Source organism: Chamaea fasciata, unplaced genomic scaffold (genome assembly GCF_029207755.1).
Source record: "Chamaea fasciata isolate MVZ Bird 193981 ecotype frontalis unplaced genomic scaffold, bChaFas1.0.hap1 SCAF_18, whole genome shotgun sequence".
NCBI classification, from domain to species: Eukaryota; Metazoa; Chordata; class Aves; order Passeriformes; family Sylviidae; genus Chamaea; species Chamaea fasciata.
In genome coordinates this window covers 7,044,858-7,063,348 of record NW_027094103.1, presented here as the reverse complement: position 1 = coordinate 7,063,348, position 18,491 = coordinate 7,044,858, and the positions used below count along the sequence as shown (strand labels likewise).

General features: G+C 44.1%; 1 protein-coding gene across 1 annotated transcript in view; it reads right to left on the bottom strand.

The window, feature by feature from the left end:
• The window catches only part of LOC136298937 (uncharacterized), a 33,206-nt gene extending 20,155 nt beyond the window's left edge, over positions 1–13,051 (bottom strand). Inside the window, exon 1 of the mRNA XM_066200097.1 lies at positions 12,974–13,051. Coding sequence (XP_066056194.1) covers positions 12,974–13,051 — 78 coding nt within the window. The remainder of the gene's footprint in view (positions 1–12,973) is intronic.
• Between the last annotated feature and the right edge of the window lie 5,440 nt (positions 13,052–18,491).

Below are 18,491 nucleotides of genomic sequence, written 5' to 3'. Positions count from 1 at the left end.
TCCTCTGTGAGCACGATCTCAGATTCTCTGGCTTGGGACTTGTCCAACGTAGCTTGTTTTCTTTTACAAAATACCCAAGAAATAGCAAGTTCTTGTTGTGCATACCCAGAGTCAGAGTGAAAACTCAGCAGAGGAAACTGGAGACACAGAGCTGAGCTGAGCCACTGCATTTCCATGACATCCTCAGGGGCCAAGCCACACACCTAATAGAGACACCCAGCTGCAGGCTTGCAAGGAAATGATGTGCAAAGTTCATAACACACTTTGCCCTCATTAATTCTTTATGGACATCTCAACTTCTGTGCATTTCTCATATGTATTTCGAGTTTCAAGCAGATTTAAAAATGTCATTTCCACATCTTTTTAGAAACAAGCGTAGGAATAATCCACTATATTTCAAACTGACTGAACATTTGAGAAGTGCTGCATTTATTAGTCTTCTCAAGCAGAGATGCCTGTCAACTCCTTATCCAAGTAAAAGGGCTTTTTGGTCTTTACTTGAAGACTGTACAAGAAAAAACTAATATGGAGTAATTAGTGGAGGTGAGGATAGAAGCTTTTCATGCAGACCTTAGGACCTTTAAAAAATCATTCTGAAGTGAGAATACCTGGTTATGATCCCATGACTTGAATCAGAGGGTTAGTTTATGTTTTGTCCCTTCCTGTAAAATGGCCCCACTACTTAAAACACTTCTAAGAGTAGAAAAGAAAGAACTCCTCTACAGGTAGATTTTTTTGCTTAATTTAAAAAATCAAAATCCACTGCAGCTGCCTAGTGCCAGAACAGGACAGTCTATGGGCATTCCACAGAAGCCTTATCTTGTCAGCTTACAGCTGATTCAACAGAAGCCACAGGGGTAAGCAAATAGTTTCTGCACAGAGATGGATGCAGTCTTAGGATCCAAGATTGTTTAGCATGGATGATTAAATTTAGCCATCTGAGCTCAACATAGTATCAGTGGGATGAAAATCCAGCAAGCTTTATTTGGGATCACTCACCCCTCCAAAATTAAAAACATCTTATGTGCACACATGCACACACACGTGTGTTCCTTTCAAAGAGCTGGAAACACTTCAAGGCTCCTTCACCAGCTCCTTCACATTTATTCTGCCCAAGGGACCTCTTTAAAACTCTGGCTACACCAACATCTTTGCTCCAAACAGAGAGGGGGAGGTATGGCATCCCAGCTACTTTCCCCTTTTCCCCTCCAAACATAGGAAGTTCATTCCAAGTGAAAGATCACTCGGACTCCTGAGGACATTTGAACAGAGCCAGACACCTGGGATGAAATATGAAGTGGCCCAAACATTCAGCCAGAGCAGAAAGAAAATGCTAAACTTGGGGTTTTAAAAAGGAAATGAGAAGGAAAAAGGGAAAGTTGTCATTCCACAATCCCAGCTTACAGGGGAAAAACAAAATAAAGACAAGTCTTTACTTGCTGAGATGGCTGGAACTTGCTGCAAAGCTACCAGAAATACGATTCTTGTGGTTGCCAGCAAAAGCCCCAAGCTCTCCTCTCACAGTATTTCCAAGCTAGGGAAGTCTGAGCTTTTTTGGATGCTCATCAAATACAGGATCTGAGGAAAGACTATCCCAAGAATGAGATAGAAAACTCCAGTCTGTTGGTTTAAGAAGTGACCACATTTCCTCCACTAGCTGACTGATCTAGAGACCAAAGCTGGGAGGACTTTTTCCAAGCAGAGGACAAAATTAATCAGAGACTTTGGAAAATTGGTGCTCTATTTAATTTTGCATTTTCAGCTTATCTTTGCATGCAGGGTTGATTTTCTTCCATTAGAGTGAACTAGATACAGCTGCAGCACATCTAACCTATTTTTTCCACCTGGCAGTACAAGAATTCCTAGAAATGCCTTGGAATCACCACTTCCCTCTCTGCCAAACTGCCTTTGCTGTTTGAAGCATGAGGCAACAGCAAAAGAAGACTCTCACCCCATATTAGGGCAACTCTTCAGTCTGGATGACTGAAAGTAGCAGTTAGCAGAAGCAGATCAGACAGAGTGCAACAAAATTTGCTGATGCTTTGCTTAGTTATTAGCTTCCCATCTTTTTTTAGTCTTTATTTGTAACTATTTTTTCAGCTGATCTCCAAAAGAGTTCCCATTAATGGTGAGAGTACCCTGCTTGCTGAGGGGTCTCCCTTGCCCTCCCAATTTCCCTGTCCCAACACAAACCCACTTTCTGCACACGTGTATGCTCTCCTTGCTCCCTGAGCCAATTCACTCAAAAAAGTTCTGAATGGGGTTCAGTGTGGGACTCAAGCTGGGCTGAGCATCCATTTGTTTTTAATACATTTATGGTACCAGAGCAATTGCACTCATGTTTTTAAACGAGGACCTAATACTTCTTGAAGTGAGTGCAACCTGCTGGATTTAAGCAAAACCAAACCCACATTTTTCAACAGATGCTCTGTTATTTTAGTGGTGGGCAGCAGCAGTTCCACCACATGAAAGTGATTATGGATGTGACATTTCCACTCTGCAAATCTCACTTTCAGGAAACTGACTTGTCTTGTATTCCTTCTTGGCACACATCAGGGCCCCATTTTCACATTTATCTCTAAGTTTTCTATTGTTTTTAATAATTTGCAGGACATTTGAAGAGAACAAATATGCAGTAGGAAGGAAAGGAGGCTGTGAAAGCCTCTTACTACAGGAGACAAGGAAAACAAAAATACTGATGGAAGAGTAGGGGAGGGAAGCAGGAATGCAGTTCAGCAATTAGAGCAAAGAATGCAAAGTCTGAATGAGACTTGAGGACTTGGAGGCCCAAACATGCCTCAGACTGCAGACATGCTATTCTCTCTTATTCTTCCCATATGTGACTCTGCTGCAGCCCAAGCATCACAAAGGAAGGCACTGCTTTATTTCACTGGAGAACAGGCAACCTTCTCCTTGCTATGGAAAAAAGAATAATCAGGGAGGATGGGAATGTTTGCATACCCTTGGATGGAGGCAAATAAGCTCTGCTGGGACAGAAAGAGACTGGCAGGGCTTGGGGCACCCTCACCTGCTCTAGGTCTCCAGGGCCAGCTCCCAGAGCCTGCCTGGATGCAGCATTCCCTGTGGCAGCTTTCCAAACCGTTAGGCAGGCATGGCCACAACAAACCCCTGGGAATCAAAGCAGCTGCAGAAGAAGTGGCAGGAGAAGGTCAGTGATCTCATTAGAGCCAGGAGGCCAGGGCCCCCAGCCACAGCGAGGTCCCAGCTCCACAGCTGCAGTGTGTTTTGATACCTGGCTCTGGCAGATTGCATAACTGCACCATGAGGTCACCAGCCCTCCTGCTTGATCCTCGCTCAGAACAGGAGGTGGGGAAAAGGAAAATCACGAAAAAACAAACACGGGCACTCCGACAACCACCAGGCACAGCGAAGCACTCCAGCCTCTGTGGAGAACAACAGCCCTCCTCATTTAACTCCAGAGATGCTTGTTCCCAAACAACAAAAAAATGCTTGTTCCCGGGGACACAAGCAGGGGCTGTTTTCTGAACAATCACCCATGGAACCGCCCAGCTTTCCATAGCATGATCAGCAGTATATGCAAGCTGAGCATACATTGACATTTCGTGCTTGCCTTCGGAGCACGTGGAGCAAAGGCAGCCGAATGCTCTGCTGCTTTTGGGAGGTTCTGGTGAGAAGGAAAACCAGTTCATCCTCATTATCCTCATTAGGCCAGAGATGCCAACCTACACCGTCGTTATGTACAGTGGGCAGATTTTTCTGCAGCAGACACAGACCTTTTTGAGTACCTGATGCAAGATTCCTATATCAGATGAAGAACACCCAGCTCTGGGTGCAAGACTTTGCTGGCTAATTTGACTCATTTCCCTCTGCAGGCAGAAGCCAGAGGTGTTTCCTACAGAGGGAAATTCAGAGCAATAGTCAGAGATGGTCTTAAAAGCCCTCTGGAAGAATATGTACGCCTCTCAGCAAAGGTGGAACTGCAGGAGGCTCATTGCTAACTCAGCCACATAAGGGCTCAGAGGTGAAGTCTCAGAACTGAACTGAACTCAGCACTGAACTCAGAACTGAAAAGAATTCTTGTTCTCTTCCACCACATCACAAATAGACAGAAGTTTTAGTCTCCCCTTTCAATTCTCTAATTAGGATGGATTTGGATTCACCTACAGGATCCCTTACAAGTTACAGCTATGATCTATATTTTTAGAGCTAGAAATGCTTATGATGAATAGTTTTCCTCTGGGCTTGGCAGCTCATGGGTACATTTGCTACCTGTCAGATTCCCAGATTGAAGTTATGGTTACAGGAGTAATCCTAGCATTCACTGATTACTCAATAGTTGTTGCATATTAAGGTGCAGACACGCTTATGAAGTGAATAAAATGTTGGTAGAATGTGAAATACAGATAGAGATGCTCTGGAAGAGACTTAGGCCAATGCACGGGACATTTTTTCTTTAATTTCATTTACATCCAGGTGCTTTTACTTAGAAACTAAGTGCCAGGTCTTATCCTGAACTCTTCTCTATCTTGACTGCAGCCGCACATTACAATATTAATTTCCTTCTTCTCATATCAGTCTGAAAGAGACAAAAGCCAGATTGTTTTTCTGTCAAATGATTTGAAAAATCTATTTAAAATATGCAAATCCAGTGCTTGGAAAGACCCACTTGACTAGGCAGTGTTCCCTTGGGGACTATAACCATTACACCCATAAAGCAGAACTATTTTAAGCAGAAACCCCCCATAACTGTCTCATAAATTTATTGTGCTATGCTCACGCAACAAATGTGATCTAGGTCCCTACGAGAGCAGTCTGAACATTGGCTTTCCCCTTTCATCACAACATCAGCTTTTATGCCCAAGGAAGCATACAACACATCTAACATAACATCCACCAGGGAGTGCTGGAATTCTCAGCCTTTTCTTGTGGACCTTTCAGACTAATCCTTGCGGGGGGGGGTGGGAAAGCAAACTCTTGTGACTGGACACTCCGCAGACAAATAGAGATTCTCCAACAAAGATGCAAGATGCCCTATCAAATAAGATCCTTCATCTATACAAAGCTGCTCTCCATGTTCTAGTTTGTTGGGTTCCTTTTTCAGAAAATACCCTCATTCAAACATACAAAAAAATGTAAAGCCTTAGAAAGAGAAACAAAGGCATCATTTAGAGTGTCTCCTCAGGCAAATAATCCTGAATATGATGGGACCATGGTAAATAAAAGTAAGGCAGTGTAATGAAGAGTTCAAGATGCCATGGCCATTTGCTTCAGGGCTTTAATAGGTCACATAGGTCTATTCTCTACTGGAGCAAGTTCTCATTAACAAAGTGTACACAACACACCATAGAAAAATTAACAGTAAACGATAGGGGTGGTGGGAACTGACAGGGTTGATGGGGCAATTTCCAGAAGATCAATCTGGTTTTAATTTTCAATAAATTGAGCAGTTTAAAGCAGCTCAAATTAAAGAGTAGAAAATATGGTCAGATTGTTTTCTACTGCTTGGTAACCAGATGGAGTATATAACAAAACAAAAGCTACAGTCCTGCAGTAAAGGTTTACTTGTGGAGTTCAGTATAAAAGTCCACTGAACAAGTTATGTATATCCATAGGAAGCTGTAAAACTAATGTTCCCAAATTAACTTCAAATATATCACCTCCCAAATACGTGGGGGAGATTTAAATAATGAAATCCATATGCACCTTAGGTGCCCCAAACTGCTTTGTTTCATTTTGAAAGGACAAGAAACAGGAAAAAGAAGAATTGAAAGGCAATCCCATGCAAAATTTGCTGGCCACTTCCTGAGAAATAAACTTGGATTTTTAAAAGCAAAACCCCCACACATATATACGTGTAAACTGACCTGGCAAAAGAAGAGCTGTTTGTGCTTGGACTTCCAGCTACGTGACCCTATTGTTTCATTCAGACACTTCAGATGTTTCACATGCTGGAAGTCTATTGTACAAACATATGGAGAAAGAAACATTCCATATGCGAATGCAAAACCTGCAAATATTCTGTGTCACCATTACCTTGCTGCAGAGCTGTTATCCCAGCCTTTTGGGAATCAGGTTGTTGTGTCAATAAATGTCACTAGCAGGTGGAAGGGCTTATGCAGAAAACATGGGTAGTGAAATTTAAAATGCAAGCAAAGAAAAACGCTCTCCCTTTCACACAATCTTTTTTCCACGTGAGCCGTTGCTGCAGCAGGAGCATCCAGGGGTCTGCTATGGTCCGAGTGCTCATCCTTAGTTTTGCCTGGGACACAAACAGCAGCACTTCTCTCCACCTTGTTCTCCCAGGATTAGTCTCCTCTTGTGCACTCTGGAAAGGGAAATTTCCAAGACTCTTTTTTTGCCAGGATTTCAGAGAGCAGGATGCTTGTAAATTTACTTTATTGCTTACACATAAGAAGAGACCATGAGGGCACAGCAGGGAGGGTTGGGAGAAAGCTGAAAAAAAAGTATCACAGATACTGCAGACAGAGGAAAAACTAAGCCTGGGTTTGTTGTTACAGGGTCCCAACCAGTGAGCAGTTTGTTTTCCTAAATAAATCTGCTTTGCAGACATCCTTTCTTCTTCCCCATTCAAGTTTCAACCAGGAAACCTGGAATAAGTTACTGTTGATTTTAGAGGCAAATCAAAGTGCTCAGCCTGCTAAGCTCGCATTCAAAGTTAGTCTTGATGAGCAACTCCTTGGGGCCCTTGTATTCAAATAGTGAGGTCTCGGATTTACCTGAAGTGCCCACCCATGCAGATCTGGAGCACAGGAGGAAGTCAAGGACATGGGCAGCCTGGGCTTTGAGCCTCAGTACTACCAGTAAAGGCTCCATGTTTTCAGTCAAAAAAATGCCTTTAATAAAAACTCAGTCTCTCAAAACAGTGGAATATTTACTAACCAAGACCAGGAGAGAGCTGGATTAAAGTAGAATAAATGGATTAGACCTCCTGTGGCTAATCCCAAATTAAGTACAGTACAGAGCAGGCACACTGTCCTTGGAAAGGCTGAGTGACCAACCTTCTGGGATTTGGTTCATGCTGGACTTTCAGAGACATGTCGTCCCAGAGCTCCTGTACCCAGGAAGCTGTCATTATTGGCCTCCTTGGCACCTGACCCTAGCTAAGTCCTGCTACACCTTAAAGAATAAAGAAATACACAAAATATACAAAGAAATACAAATACTATGAAAACAGATCACTAAGAGATCGATGAACTTCCAAAATCCCTTCCCAAGAGCTGACAGCAGTTCTGAATGGAGGCTTGTGGCAGCCCATTTTGTTTAGCTCATTTGGTGTTGAAACCTGGCTGCTAATATAAAGAAATGAGAGGAGTAAAACACAGGATGAAAATGAGATAGTGAAGCAGGTTATGGCTTGCATGCGAAAAATTCGCTTTTGTTTTGCCACTTTGAACACCACCCACCCCTGCTTTCTATTGAAGCATAATGGTACTGCCTGTACTCCCCCAGGACCAAGGATTTCACATGGTTTAATAGTTTCTGTAATTAGATATTTGTGAAACTCTGAAATCCTCTGATGAAAGGTACTCTAAAAGTATTACCAACTCTTCTACCATGAAAGGGCTCCACCCAAACCCAAATACAGATGTTGTCCTCGATGCACATCATTACTAATCCAAGCCAGCAGTACTTATAACCTGATTTAAATCCTCCTGAAGTCTCAGATGACTTCGGTGAGCTCCAGTAGTGCTTCAAGAACTCAAGAGAGGAAATACAGGCAAATTAGCCTTTGCTCCTCTCAAAATTGGAACCGCCTTTCCATTGGCAATGACGTGGGTGAGGATATTCAAAATGAACCATGGGGCCATTTGCTGCTGAGAGCTTGTAAGAGGAATGATAATGTTCTTACACTGAGTTTGAAAACCAAGGCTGACAGTCAGGCTTCTCCCTGCTCCTGGAAAACTGTTACACATATTAATGCAAGTCCCTACAGCGCCCTGTCCCTATTCTACCCTTCTCCTGCCACGAATTTGTAGAAGAGGATGACTTTTCTATTTAGTACTTCCCATACTCAAGCAAGTACCTAAACACCAGGCTGAATATTTATCATTTATAGATCTGGGATTTCAGTGCATACTAAGGACAGTGTGTAATGGGAAGAGCTGCTTTAGCAGACCTGCTCTAGCTACACTACTGCAGGGTAGCCACTCTTTGGTACAAAATAAGCCATGAGTTTGTTTTTTTTTTTAAGAAGAAAGAGATCTGAATATTTTACCACCATTCCTGCTCTGTCACACAAAAAAGCAGAGAAAAGAATAGTAATTATTGGTTACCACAGGAAAGTTTGTTTGCTGGGTCTTTGCAAACCAGTGCAACAGGATTGTTTGCTCCAACCCCTTAGATAGTAAAGAAAAAAAGTTCTTTCAGCTTTTTCACCCCAAGGATGGTTGGTATCTCTGTCTATAGCTTTTATCTCCTTTTGCACAAAGATTACCCACTTAATTCCAGAAATCTTCTGCCACTGGCTTTTTTCTCTTACCTTGGCTGCTGCTTCCACTGCTGGCCTTGGCAAATGAGAGAACTATGGCTCAGCTCTACGAAGAGAGAATCCCCTGTGCTGTGCAGGACCTGAGGCCAGCCTTGTCCATCTTCTCAGCTCTCAGCTTCCTCAGTGCTTCCGTAATTAGAATTATCAGGACTAAAACACTGCGGACATTATTGCTGCTTAGCGTGAAGCTAACAAGGGAGCGCCAGATTTATAACACTCTGGCCAGACAGAATTAAAAAAAGAGTTACAAATCATTGCCCAGTTCCAGGGATATGTACTCCAGGATCTTATTTTGCCAGAGACTCCACGTGAACTTTAGCCTCTAGAAGAAATTCGCCTGCAATTTTCTAATTTAAATACCAGTCAGTGGCGGGATGTAAACTAACATGCATGAAAAATAAGAGTTCAATGACCCAAATCAATTATGTTTTAAGGGCACTGCTCTGGACTCAGTAGGAAATATTTTAAACAGGAAAAAGAACTAAATAGGATCATTCATTGAACTGACTTGGAAATGAGGCAGAAATTTGGTAAATAAGAAGTTCAATGCAAGCCAGCTTTATGAATCAAATTTAGTGGATTAAAAACCCCAACAAAACAACAACAACAACAAAAACAACAAAAGAAAAACCAAACCAAAACCAGAAAAAAATGAACCAAAACAACAACAAAAAAGTCCAGATAATTTTTAGACTCAAATAATGTTTCAGGCTCCTGGGTACTAAAGTGAACAGTGCAATAAAACAAAGCAATTCTCACATCTTCTTTGAGCCCAGGCAGTTTAGTACAGTTTACTTCCAGACATTAAAAAAAAAAAAAGTAGTTTATAGAAACCCTGAAACTGCATCTTTATTAAAACAGTACAACCTGCAGGTCTTCTGTATAAAGCAAAAACAATAATTTAAAGAAAAAAACAGCTTCTGAAGTTCAGAACCAGCTACTGTGACTGGATTTTTAAAGCACATATACAGAAGCTAGGGAGAAACAGCTCTACTGCTTCAGAATATACGAATATAGCTGCTCCCCAAATTGGCCAAACATCCAAACTCTCTGCACAGTAAACATCTGATCTGCCAAGATACATTGTAAACACAATAGGATGCAGTTATGGCAATTAATCAAGATACAAAGAAAACAGAAGAGACCTATCATTTCTCTGCTCCTCAAGCACAAAGTACTTTCACAAATAGTGAAGAGATTAATAGATATTAAGTTCACTGCCAACAAAACTTTCAGGTTCTTTGAAGGTGCCTTATTTGTCTTGACTGGCTTCATCTCTTGAGACAGAAATACAGCCTGGTGTGCATACCCAGTGCTTTACAATGAAGAATAAAGCAAAAGCTACCTGGATCTAAAAATCCCATTAAAGTGTTACTGAAATAACCCCCACACCTGGCAGCTGCTGGGATTGGAACCAGATGTGCAGTACATCTGGTGAAGAATGGGACTGCTGCTAACAAACACTGAGCTATTGGAGGGACATACTTTTCCAGTCCAGAAATGGTCCAGAAAGACTTAGTAAAAGTTACATATTTTTCCTCTACTTTTCTCAAGACAGATGCTGACAGACCTATTGTGTACCAATTTAAAACATTTGAGACCTTCCCTTCCCTCCCGCCCCAATCAGAAGTGCATATTTTGCTGCTCCAGTTGCATAATTTACTGATTCAGCTGCATGCTTGGTTGATCTGGTAGGAGTTGAGATTCTGGATACATTGCCAACTGTGCAGCGTGCTTTGTTGATCAGGGCTGTAGAATTTAATAGCTGAAATTTCATACACTTTACTAATCAGGCCACATTCTTTGCTAATTGAGGTGCATATTTTAGTAGTTGATTTTTTTTAATCTTTCACTGATCTTGGGAAGGATCCTGCTCTCCCTCTAACCAGCAGGAATTTTGCCATAGTTCTTGCTGGGTAAAGCACTAAGACTTTCACTAGAGACTCTAGGACTGCTAAGATTTCTTCTCTTAAACAGAACAAGAAGGGCTTGATTTTTTCTTTAAGCCAGCAAGTGAACAGAGGAATACCAGATGAAGGATGGCACTGGCATAGAGAACTCCTCCACAGGGATTTGATTAAACAGATAATATTTAATGGACATACAGAGACATAATTTTGACTGTGTTACTCTTTCATCAGGCTTACATTCTTCCTTCAGGATAAACAAGCTGCTTATCTGCACATCTTGTTCCATTTGATACAGACACACAGAAGGAAACATCATGCACCTTATCTCCAAATTTTCTTTCATTTGCTCTAACTCCTATTTTTAAATTGCGGTAGTACTCGGTGAAGGATTCCAGAGAGAGCTCTACTTTGCCACAAAACATGTTGCAAACATCCACACTACCTCAAAGCATCACAAATTTTCTCAGCTCTCACTGGCAGAGACCACCTTCCTGGATGAAAAGAACGATTCAGTTTCCTGTACCTCATGCAGACTTTGCCCCTGCCAAGGGAGTTTCTGTTATGTTTTTACATTGTTTTCTCTAAGCCAGAAGACAAATAATTTCTTATAAATCGTTGAATACCTTTTTTCAGCTGATAAATTGAACTGCATTTGAACCACTAAGTTAGAGTGGGATGTATATTTCTTTACTAGCATAGCAACACTATCAGTGTAGCCAAAAAAGATAAAAATAGTGACGCCTACGCAGCACAGTGCAGTCCTTGATGAGTGAAGAGCAAGTGCAACTTACTCCACGAAATAATAAAAACAGGGAGCAAGAGATGTACACATACGTCTGTTTGGACACAGAGTCACATTTAGGAAGATAAGCAATAGAAAATGGTTTTCATTCTGCAAAAGAAATTGTCCAGTATGTTAAGAGCCTATGAACAATGTGATCAAAAGAATAATTGACACAGCAAGAAGTCAAGTCGGGGAAAGCAGGCAGGAGACTGCTGCTTCTTCATTAAGGAGGCAGTTTCTTTTCTGTAGTGCTGTTGGTCAATACTCTAGTTTAGTTACTACCTGGCGTGAAATCAAATACTCTTGATTTCAGAGTTAGAGAACAATAGAAGTTGACTAGGATATATTAGAGAAAAAATTAGCAAAAATTAGAGAGTTTGCTGATGTATTCAGAGTCCCACCATTGCCTTTCACCCCCAAATGCACAGCACACAGCCAGTACTTGCTCCTCATGACTGTACAGGCAAAGGCAGAAGAGAAACAGCACAGGAAGGATGCAATAATTCAGGGAAGCAAGCAAGTTATGTAGTTTAATAAGAGAGGTATGCAACTGGATGAGGGTAAGCTTGCATTCTGCAATGCAATCCTGACTTGAAAGAGAAACAAAATACAAAGCCCCACAAGCATACAATTCCTCAGATCTTGGTAAAGTTAGCATTTCAGGGCCAGAAATGTGGCTTAATTAAGTTCTCACTGTAGCTATCTTCACTAGGATACCAAAGTGAGATAAAACATCTTCATTTCAACCACAGTCACTGCTGTGTGTTCATGTGCTGTGGCAGGGAATTTATCAGGCAGAATTATAAGGCTGTTTGCCACTAGAGAAAGCAACCCTACACCTTTTTTTTTTCTTTATATATGAATATATATGCAACAAGACATAAATGTATGGAAAAATATTTTCTTATACTCTAGTGGCTCATGTTTTATGGAATTGAGAATCGCTATTAGAAGTGTCAAACCTTGGTTCTGTCAGGGTCCATAGGAAAAGTCCCACTCCCTTCATCGGGACTAGGACTGCTCATCCTTCCCAAAGCTCAGAGCGACTGCTCTGCAGCTGCCCCTGGTTGTGAGGTGCTCTGTGTTTCCTCCTCTGCCTTTCCACCGCACCTCGGGTGCCGCCCGTGCTCAGCCTCTCTCAGCTCCCCGTGTCCACTCGCTCCCAGCTGTGCCCGGATCCCTGCCCTGGGAGCTGTACCTGTCACTTGCAGAGTTCACCTGCTCTCCCTGCTACAGCCGAGGTGCACAAGAGCGGGGAGAGCGAGCCTGGGGACTGTAAAACAGCGCGAGGTATTTGGGTTGGGCTCCCCAAGCCAGGCTGTGCCCGTGGCAGGGATGCCTTTGGGCAAGTGTTCTCATTTCTGCTGGGAATCCGTAGTCATCGGGCTTTCACCGGATTTCGGGTCCGGCTGTACCGAAGCGGAGGGGTCGATCCGGAGTCCCGGAGCATCTCGTCTCGCGGTGCCTTTCGCACCCCAAGGCGGGTCCCCGGCCAGCCCTACACCCAAACACCGAGAGACAGGGGCCGAAGGGACCCGCCGCCCCGCCGCGGCCGCCCCGCTGCATCCCTCCTCCCGGTGTCCGCGGCGCATCCCTCGTCCCGGCAGCACCGGCGCACCCCGCACCCGGGCTGCCGACAGCTCTGCTGCACCCCTCGCCCCAGGACTCCCGGTGCCTCCCCTCCTCCCGGCGGGGCTCCCGGGGCACCCCCTCCCCGTCGGGCTCGCCGCTGCCGCGCTGCCCTGCCCGGTGCGGGCGGGGGCCGGTGCCGCCGGTGCCGGGGGTTACCTTGGCTCCCGCCCCGCCGAGGCAGAGCGCCGCGGCCGCCGCCAGGACGAGCCCCGCGCCGGGGCCGCTGCGGAGCATGGCGCGCCGTGCCGAGCCGTGCCGAGCCGAGCCGTGCCGCGCACAGCCAGCGGAGCTGCCGCGCCGAGCCGTGCCCCGAGCGGCGCCGCTGACAGCGACCCCCCGAGCCCGGCCTCCCCGCCCCTCGCCCCCTCCCCCGGCCGCTCCCGGCCCCTGCCCTCCCCCGGGGGGTCACCTGCGGCGCGGAGCTCGGCGGGGAGCGGGACAGGCGCCGCGGGAGCGGAGGGGGCTGGAGGGGGCTGGAGGGGAGCGGCGGTATCCCGGTCCGAGCCTCCCTCCCCGGGGTGCGGTATCCTCGGCGGGCTTGGGGACCGCCGGGCTGGAGGCAGCTGAGCCCCTGCGAGCAGCGGCGGGAGCGGGCTCCTGCGGGAAAAGTTTCCCCTGCGGGACGGTGGGAGATGGAGGGGCTGCGGTGCTGGCACTGAGAGGGGCGGCTGCCCTGGGCAGCGCAGCCGGCCGCTGCTCCAGTCCCCTGCCAGACCCTGGAGCCCAGTCAGGGGAGTGGGCGGTCAGAGGAATGGGAAACAGGAAAGGGGCTCGGGTCTTTCCAAGCAGCTAAAAGCACCCTGGCTTCATCTGAGCACGAAGCAAAGGACAAGAAAGGAATATTCACGGGCATCCTGGGGAGCACAAAGCACAGGAGCTGCACAGAAACCAGCAGTCAGGGTACAGCAGTCACTTAACCTTTCTGAAGGTGATGGGAGGGCAAGGGACACTCCTTGTTTCTGATGTAGCTTTCTGGTTTATACTCACTTGTACTCCCATTGAGTCACACCACATCCTGCAGTGAGTGTCAGATGACAACTTAATCAATGGGAAAAAACGGATAATATCTTCAGCTGGTGTCCAAGTGGGTGCATATAATAAATAGGAAGTTGCAGAGCTGGTGTCAAAGAAAACTTTTTTTTTTTTCATAAATGCAGTCTTGTGTTGAATGCATCCTGGCACTGAGCTCAGGTTGAACTCAGGCCCATTCACCTGCTCCATGGGTTTGATGTCCTGACTGTAGGAGATAATGCTTGGATACCAAGGAAATGAAATAGATCTCCAGCTACTCTTTGCAGTGCTTGTGAGATGAAGCTGCCTGTTAGCCTTTATTGGACACTTCCAAAAAGTAACAAGATCATTAGCCTAAGGCTGAGGGAGGCTCAGGGACAGGACTCTGCTCACTGCCCACAGGGGCCACGCTGCCTCTCTGGGAAATTTACATATGCTAAATTAGGAGTAGCCCTTCTATGGAAGGACACATAAGGAATGTCTCAATAGCTTAATTTGCTTGTTTGTACTTCTTGCAATGAAAGCAGAAGATGCAAATAATTCTTTGTGTGACCAATTCGTATTTTACCCTTCTTTTTTCAGGGCAAACTCTGTGTAAAGGGGGTTCCTGGGCTCTGACCTTGTCAGTTATTTACTGTGACTGCTTCTGTTTGAATTTACATTTTGCTCCTCCTGGGTAATATTTCTTTGAGTTACCTGTCAGATGAAAAAGCATATATCAGAGAATTTATAACTACATTTTATCTGTTATGAATAAACACAAAACCCAGGACACTTGGCATCCTTGGCAAGAGGGTTTTTCTGAGCAGAACACTTCTGCCTGAAGGGCAGTCTGGTCTCTGTAGCATAGCACTATGGCACATTGCTTTTCTCTACACTCACAGTTAAATCTCAGGGCGATGTCACCATAAATGTATGTTAAGCTTTGAAAAATCCCTGGAACAAGAAACCTACTTTTTTTTCCACGAGGCTCAGTGTGACAGAAGTAAATGCAGAGATTCCATCTGCCGGTTTCTTATGCTGATGCACAGTTGTTGAGGATGTAAGTCAAGGACTAGCTGGCAGAAAAGGGTATTCAAACCTGATTTTTTTTTCTTTCCTTGGACACTGCTGGAATAATAATATAAAAATAACTAAATGAAAGAGAAAGAGCAAGTCCAAGTCTAGCAGCTCTCTTTTTAAGGATCTTACATCCCTATTATTTGGATTCCTTTCCAAGGGTCATCTAAGTGCAGGGACCTGTAATCCTTTGGAGGTAAAGAGGGTGCTGTGTGGGCCATGCTGCCATTCCAAGTTGTAGACCTTGGGCATGCAGCACAGACACAACTGTATGCTGATTTCTCATGTTTGTGTTTGCCCTGCTGTTGGCCTTGCAAACTCAGCCAGTACATCTTTGTTCCCTTATCTCAGCATCCCTCTGCTAGCAGAACCTGTCTACACCACACTTGATCACTGTGGCTTAGCAATGACTTATCATCTAGAATTAAGGATCAAACGTACAGTAGTCTGCTCATAAAGTATTTTCCGCTCAGATTGTTGACCCTTTCAAACCATATTTTTAATGAGGATGTTTTATATTTACAATCTCCTTCCGTGAGCAGGCAGGAGGACTCTGTGTGGGCTGGAACAACTTCCCAAACCAGGCAGTATAGAAGACTAAGTCCAAAAGGTGTCTGACTGCCCACTGAAGGTAATGTCCATGAAGTCAGGCTTGCAAGTGGTACCTGCAAACCTCTTCTAGGTGAGCTGTCTTCCCCCAGTGTCACAGCTGCCTGTTAGGCAGCTGGAGGGAGACTGGAGATAGATTTACTGGAAGGATCAAGAAAGGACAGAAGGGTAAAAGGCACTTTGCTTCCTGCTAATCTTTATTCCCTGTCTCACCCTCCCTACAGCCCCACATCTCACAGAGCTGCCACTCAGCATCAGAGTTGTAGCCCATTCTCACCACCTGTCAGGATACAGGGGCAACAACTGTGCATATCCCTGAACGAAGGCCAAGCCTCTTCCACAGTCATTGAGACATCTTTAGGAAAGTAAATGTCCTGTTCTCTGTGTTGGACTCCCTGTTGAAAACTTCGACGTTTTCATGCTCTTTTAGCAAGTCCTTCCAAGGACAGTGTTTCCTATTGTACTATGCCATTTTGAGAGCTCTTGAAATGTTAAGCAAGCTCCAATTTCAGCAGAATAGTGACATTTATGAAGTTAGTGGATAGGACTTGTGTGTAATGGCAGCACTTTCTTAACCAGTAGCTCCAGGCTGGGAAAGTAATTTCCAGGAAAAAAATAACTAGAAACTTTTCTTCCAGACTGGCAGCAAAAATCATTTATTGTGGGAAAGCTAAGCTAAGCTAAGCTTGAAACCACTAAAACCCAGTAATTTCCATCAACTCCCTCTCTACCACACACACAGAGATACATAGAAAGAGAACTTTCTGAATTAATTTCCTGGAATATGTAAGGCATCCTGATACCAAAAGTAACTCTCCTTGCCCAGAGAGACTATTGTAGAACGTCCCACAGAAATGAACGCAGCTCTTAGCAGTTTCTGTTTTTCAAAACAGCTGGTGTGACCAAACTGAATCCAGATTTAAAGGGGAGGAGAGCTTTGGCAAGATACTTTCAGTAACAAGGCCTTAAATCTTGGTTTATTCTCTGTACGCAAGAGTTCCCATCTGCAAACCTTATGGTTACACAACGTGGCTTTTTATGCTTTCCCAGCCTTCTCTCAGTTATAGTAAAGGTTGATTAAATCCATTCTGAGCTATGTTGCTATATCAGACATACCACAGTTGCATGTCTTCACTGTTTATAGAAATGAGTCAGGAAAGTAACATTTTAAATACATATCCATGCTAGAACAGACATGCTAAAAATTACTTATGTATAATGCTGCAAAAATGTTTCACATACATAAATAAAATTTATGGGTAAATAAAATACATAAATTAAATATTAAGGCAATGGTTAATAAAGCATGTCACTGAACACCTGCATTCCAGTTCCATTGCCTGTATTTAATACAAAACTATTTTTTTTTCCTCAGTGGGTGTGAGAGGCAAGCCGGATGCCTGAGTCTGATTGTAATCTGTCAGTAATATGCCAGTAATAGAGCTATTTTTATGTGGTTAGCACAGGTTTCTTTTTTGATGAAGTTTTAGCAGACTGAGTGACACCAAATAATAGAAATATGTAAGCAGAAAAACATGCAGTGAGCACAGGGAATTGGAACATTGTTTTGTCAGTGGTTAGAGAGCAAGAACTTCCCTAAGGAAATATTTAGAAAAACGTGTTTGTAGCAATAAAAGCTGTAAATTGAAAGCACCACGCATAGGCTTTGTGCTGTGCAGAGAGTGCCACCCTCTGCTCCTGCAGGGTATGGAGCCTTTCCCTCCTACCTGACTCTTCTTTCACTAGTTCAGTTCTCACACACGCTGTGAGTTACTAAAGAATTTGTTGTGGTACATTCTGATCTTTCTTCCTGAAGAATTAAAGAGTGCTCTACAAAAAGAACAGGCTTTGGGATAAGCCATGGGCTCTGTCACTGCTGCAGACAGAGATTGCAGCTTACACAAGTTGTCTCCTGCAAATTTACAGGAATTCCTTCCCTTAAAGGCCTCATTTGTGATAGTGTTTGACTTTTTTTTTCTGGCTTTTTAAACAACTACCACAACATTCCTCTGTTGTGCTAAAAATTACATTACTGATGATAGACATCTTTCAGTATGAAGGATTCTCCTTCTCTTTCAGGCAGCCTGGTTAAGCCTGCTGCAGCTTTGTGCCGTGCTTGGGCAAGAGTCTCCAAACAAGTGGCTATTCCTGTAGCTGGGGCTTTGGTGCTATGTGGCAGAGCAGCAAGTAAAAGAGAGAAACTTTGGAGCTTTACCCAAGCATTACATTGTTCTAGAGAGATGGCATCAAAGTCAAGAAGCAAACATAGACAAATATTTCAACTGAAGAGAACAACTGCTTGAGTGACTCAACAATTGAGTTCTGTTAGTTATTGTTTTTAGGTTTTGAGTTCTCTGCAAGAGGCAAAAGTCCAAGCTTTTACATTCTTAAAAGAAAATCAAAACCAGATCAAATGAAGATCAAGCATTCAAGTCTTCCTCACCATATTGTTTTTGACATCTGTGGAAGAGTATTCAGTGAACATCACTAGTGAAGATTGGAAGCACTCATTCACACACACAGTTCTCAGGGTTTCCTTTCATATCTCAGCAGATCCTCTCTCTCTTTTCACTCAGCTCCCCTTCACACATTCAGATCTGGTTTATGAGCTCAGTGCCAAACATGCATGCAGCCAAGGTGGTCAAACTTCAATTGACACTGGTGTTGAGCCCCAGGCTGGGACTGCCCATTCATACCAGCAGCAGAACAGCAGGAAGCTGTCCCCTGAAACCAGAGACACTTTCTCTGGATACCTCTGGTCATACCTCTGACTCTTACATCCATGCATTTGCCCTTGAGAACAGTCCTCTTCGTGACTTAGTCTGTAAAGTAATGGTCTCTTCCAAATAATGCCTAGAGGGCTGTGTAATGTCTGCAAGAAAACACCCAGTTGCTGGCAATATCCAGGAGCTCGGTTAACAGGTTTGCAGTACAAACAATATCTTCTGGTTTTTCGGTTTATCAACCCTCCTGACCTGTGGAACAGCCTCCCGTC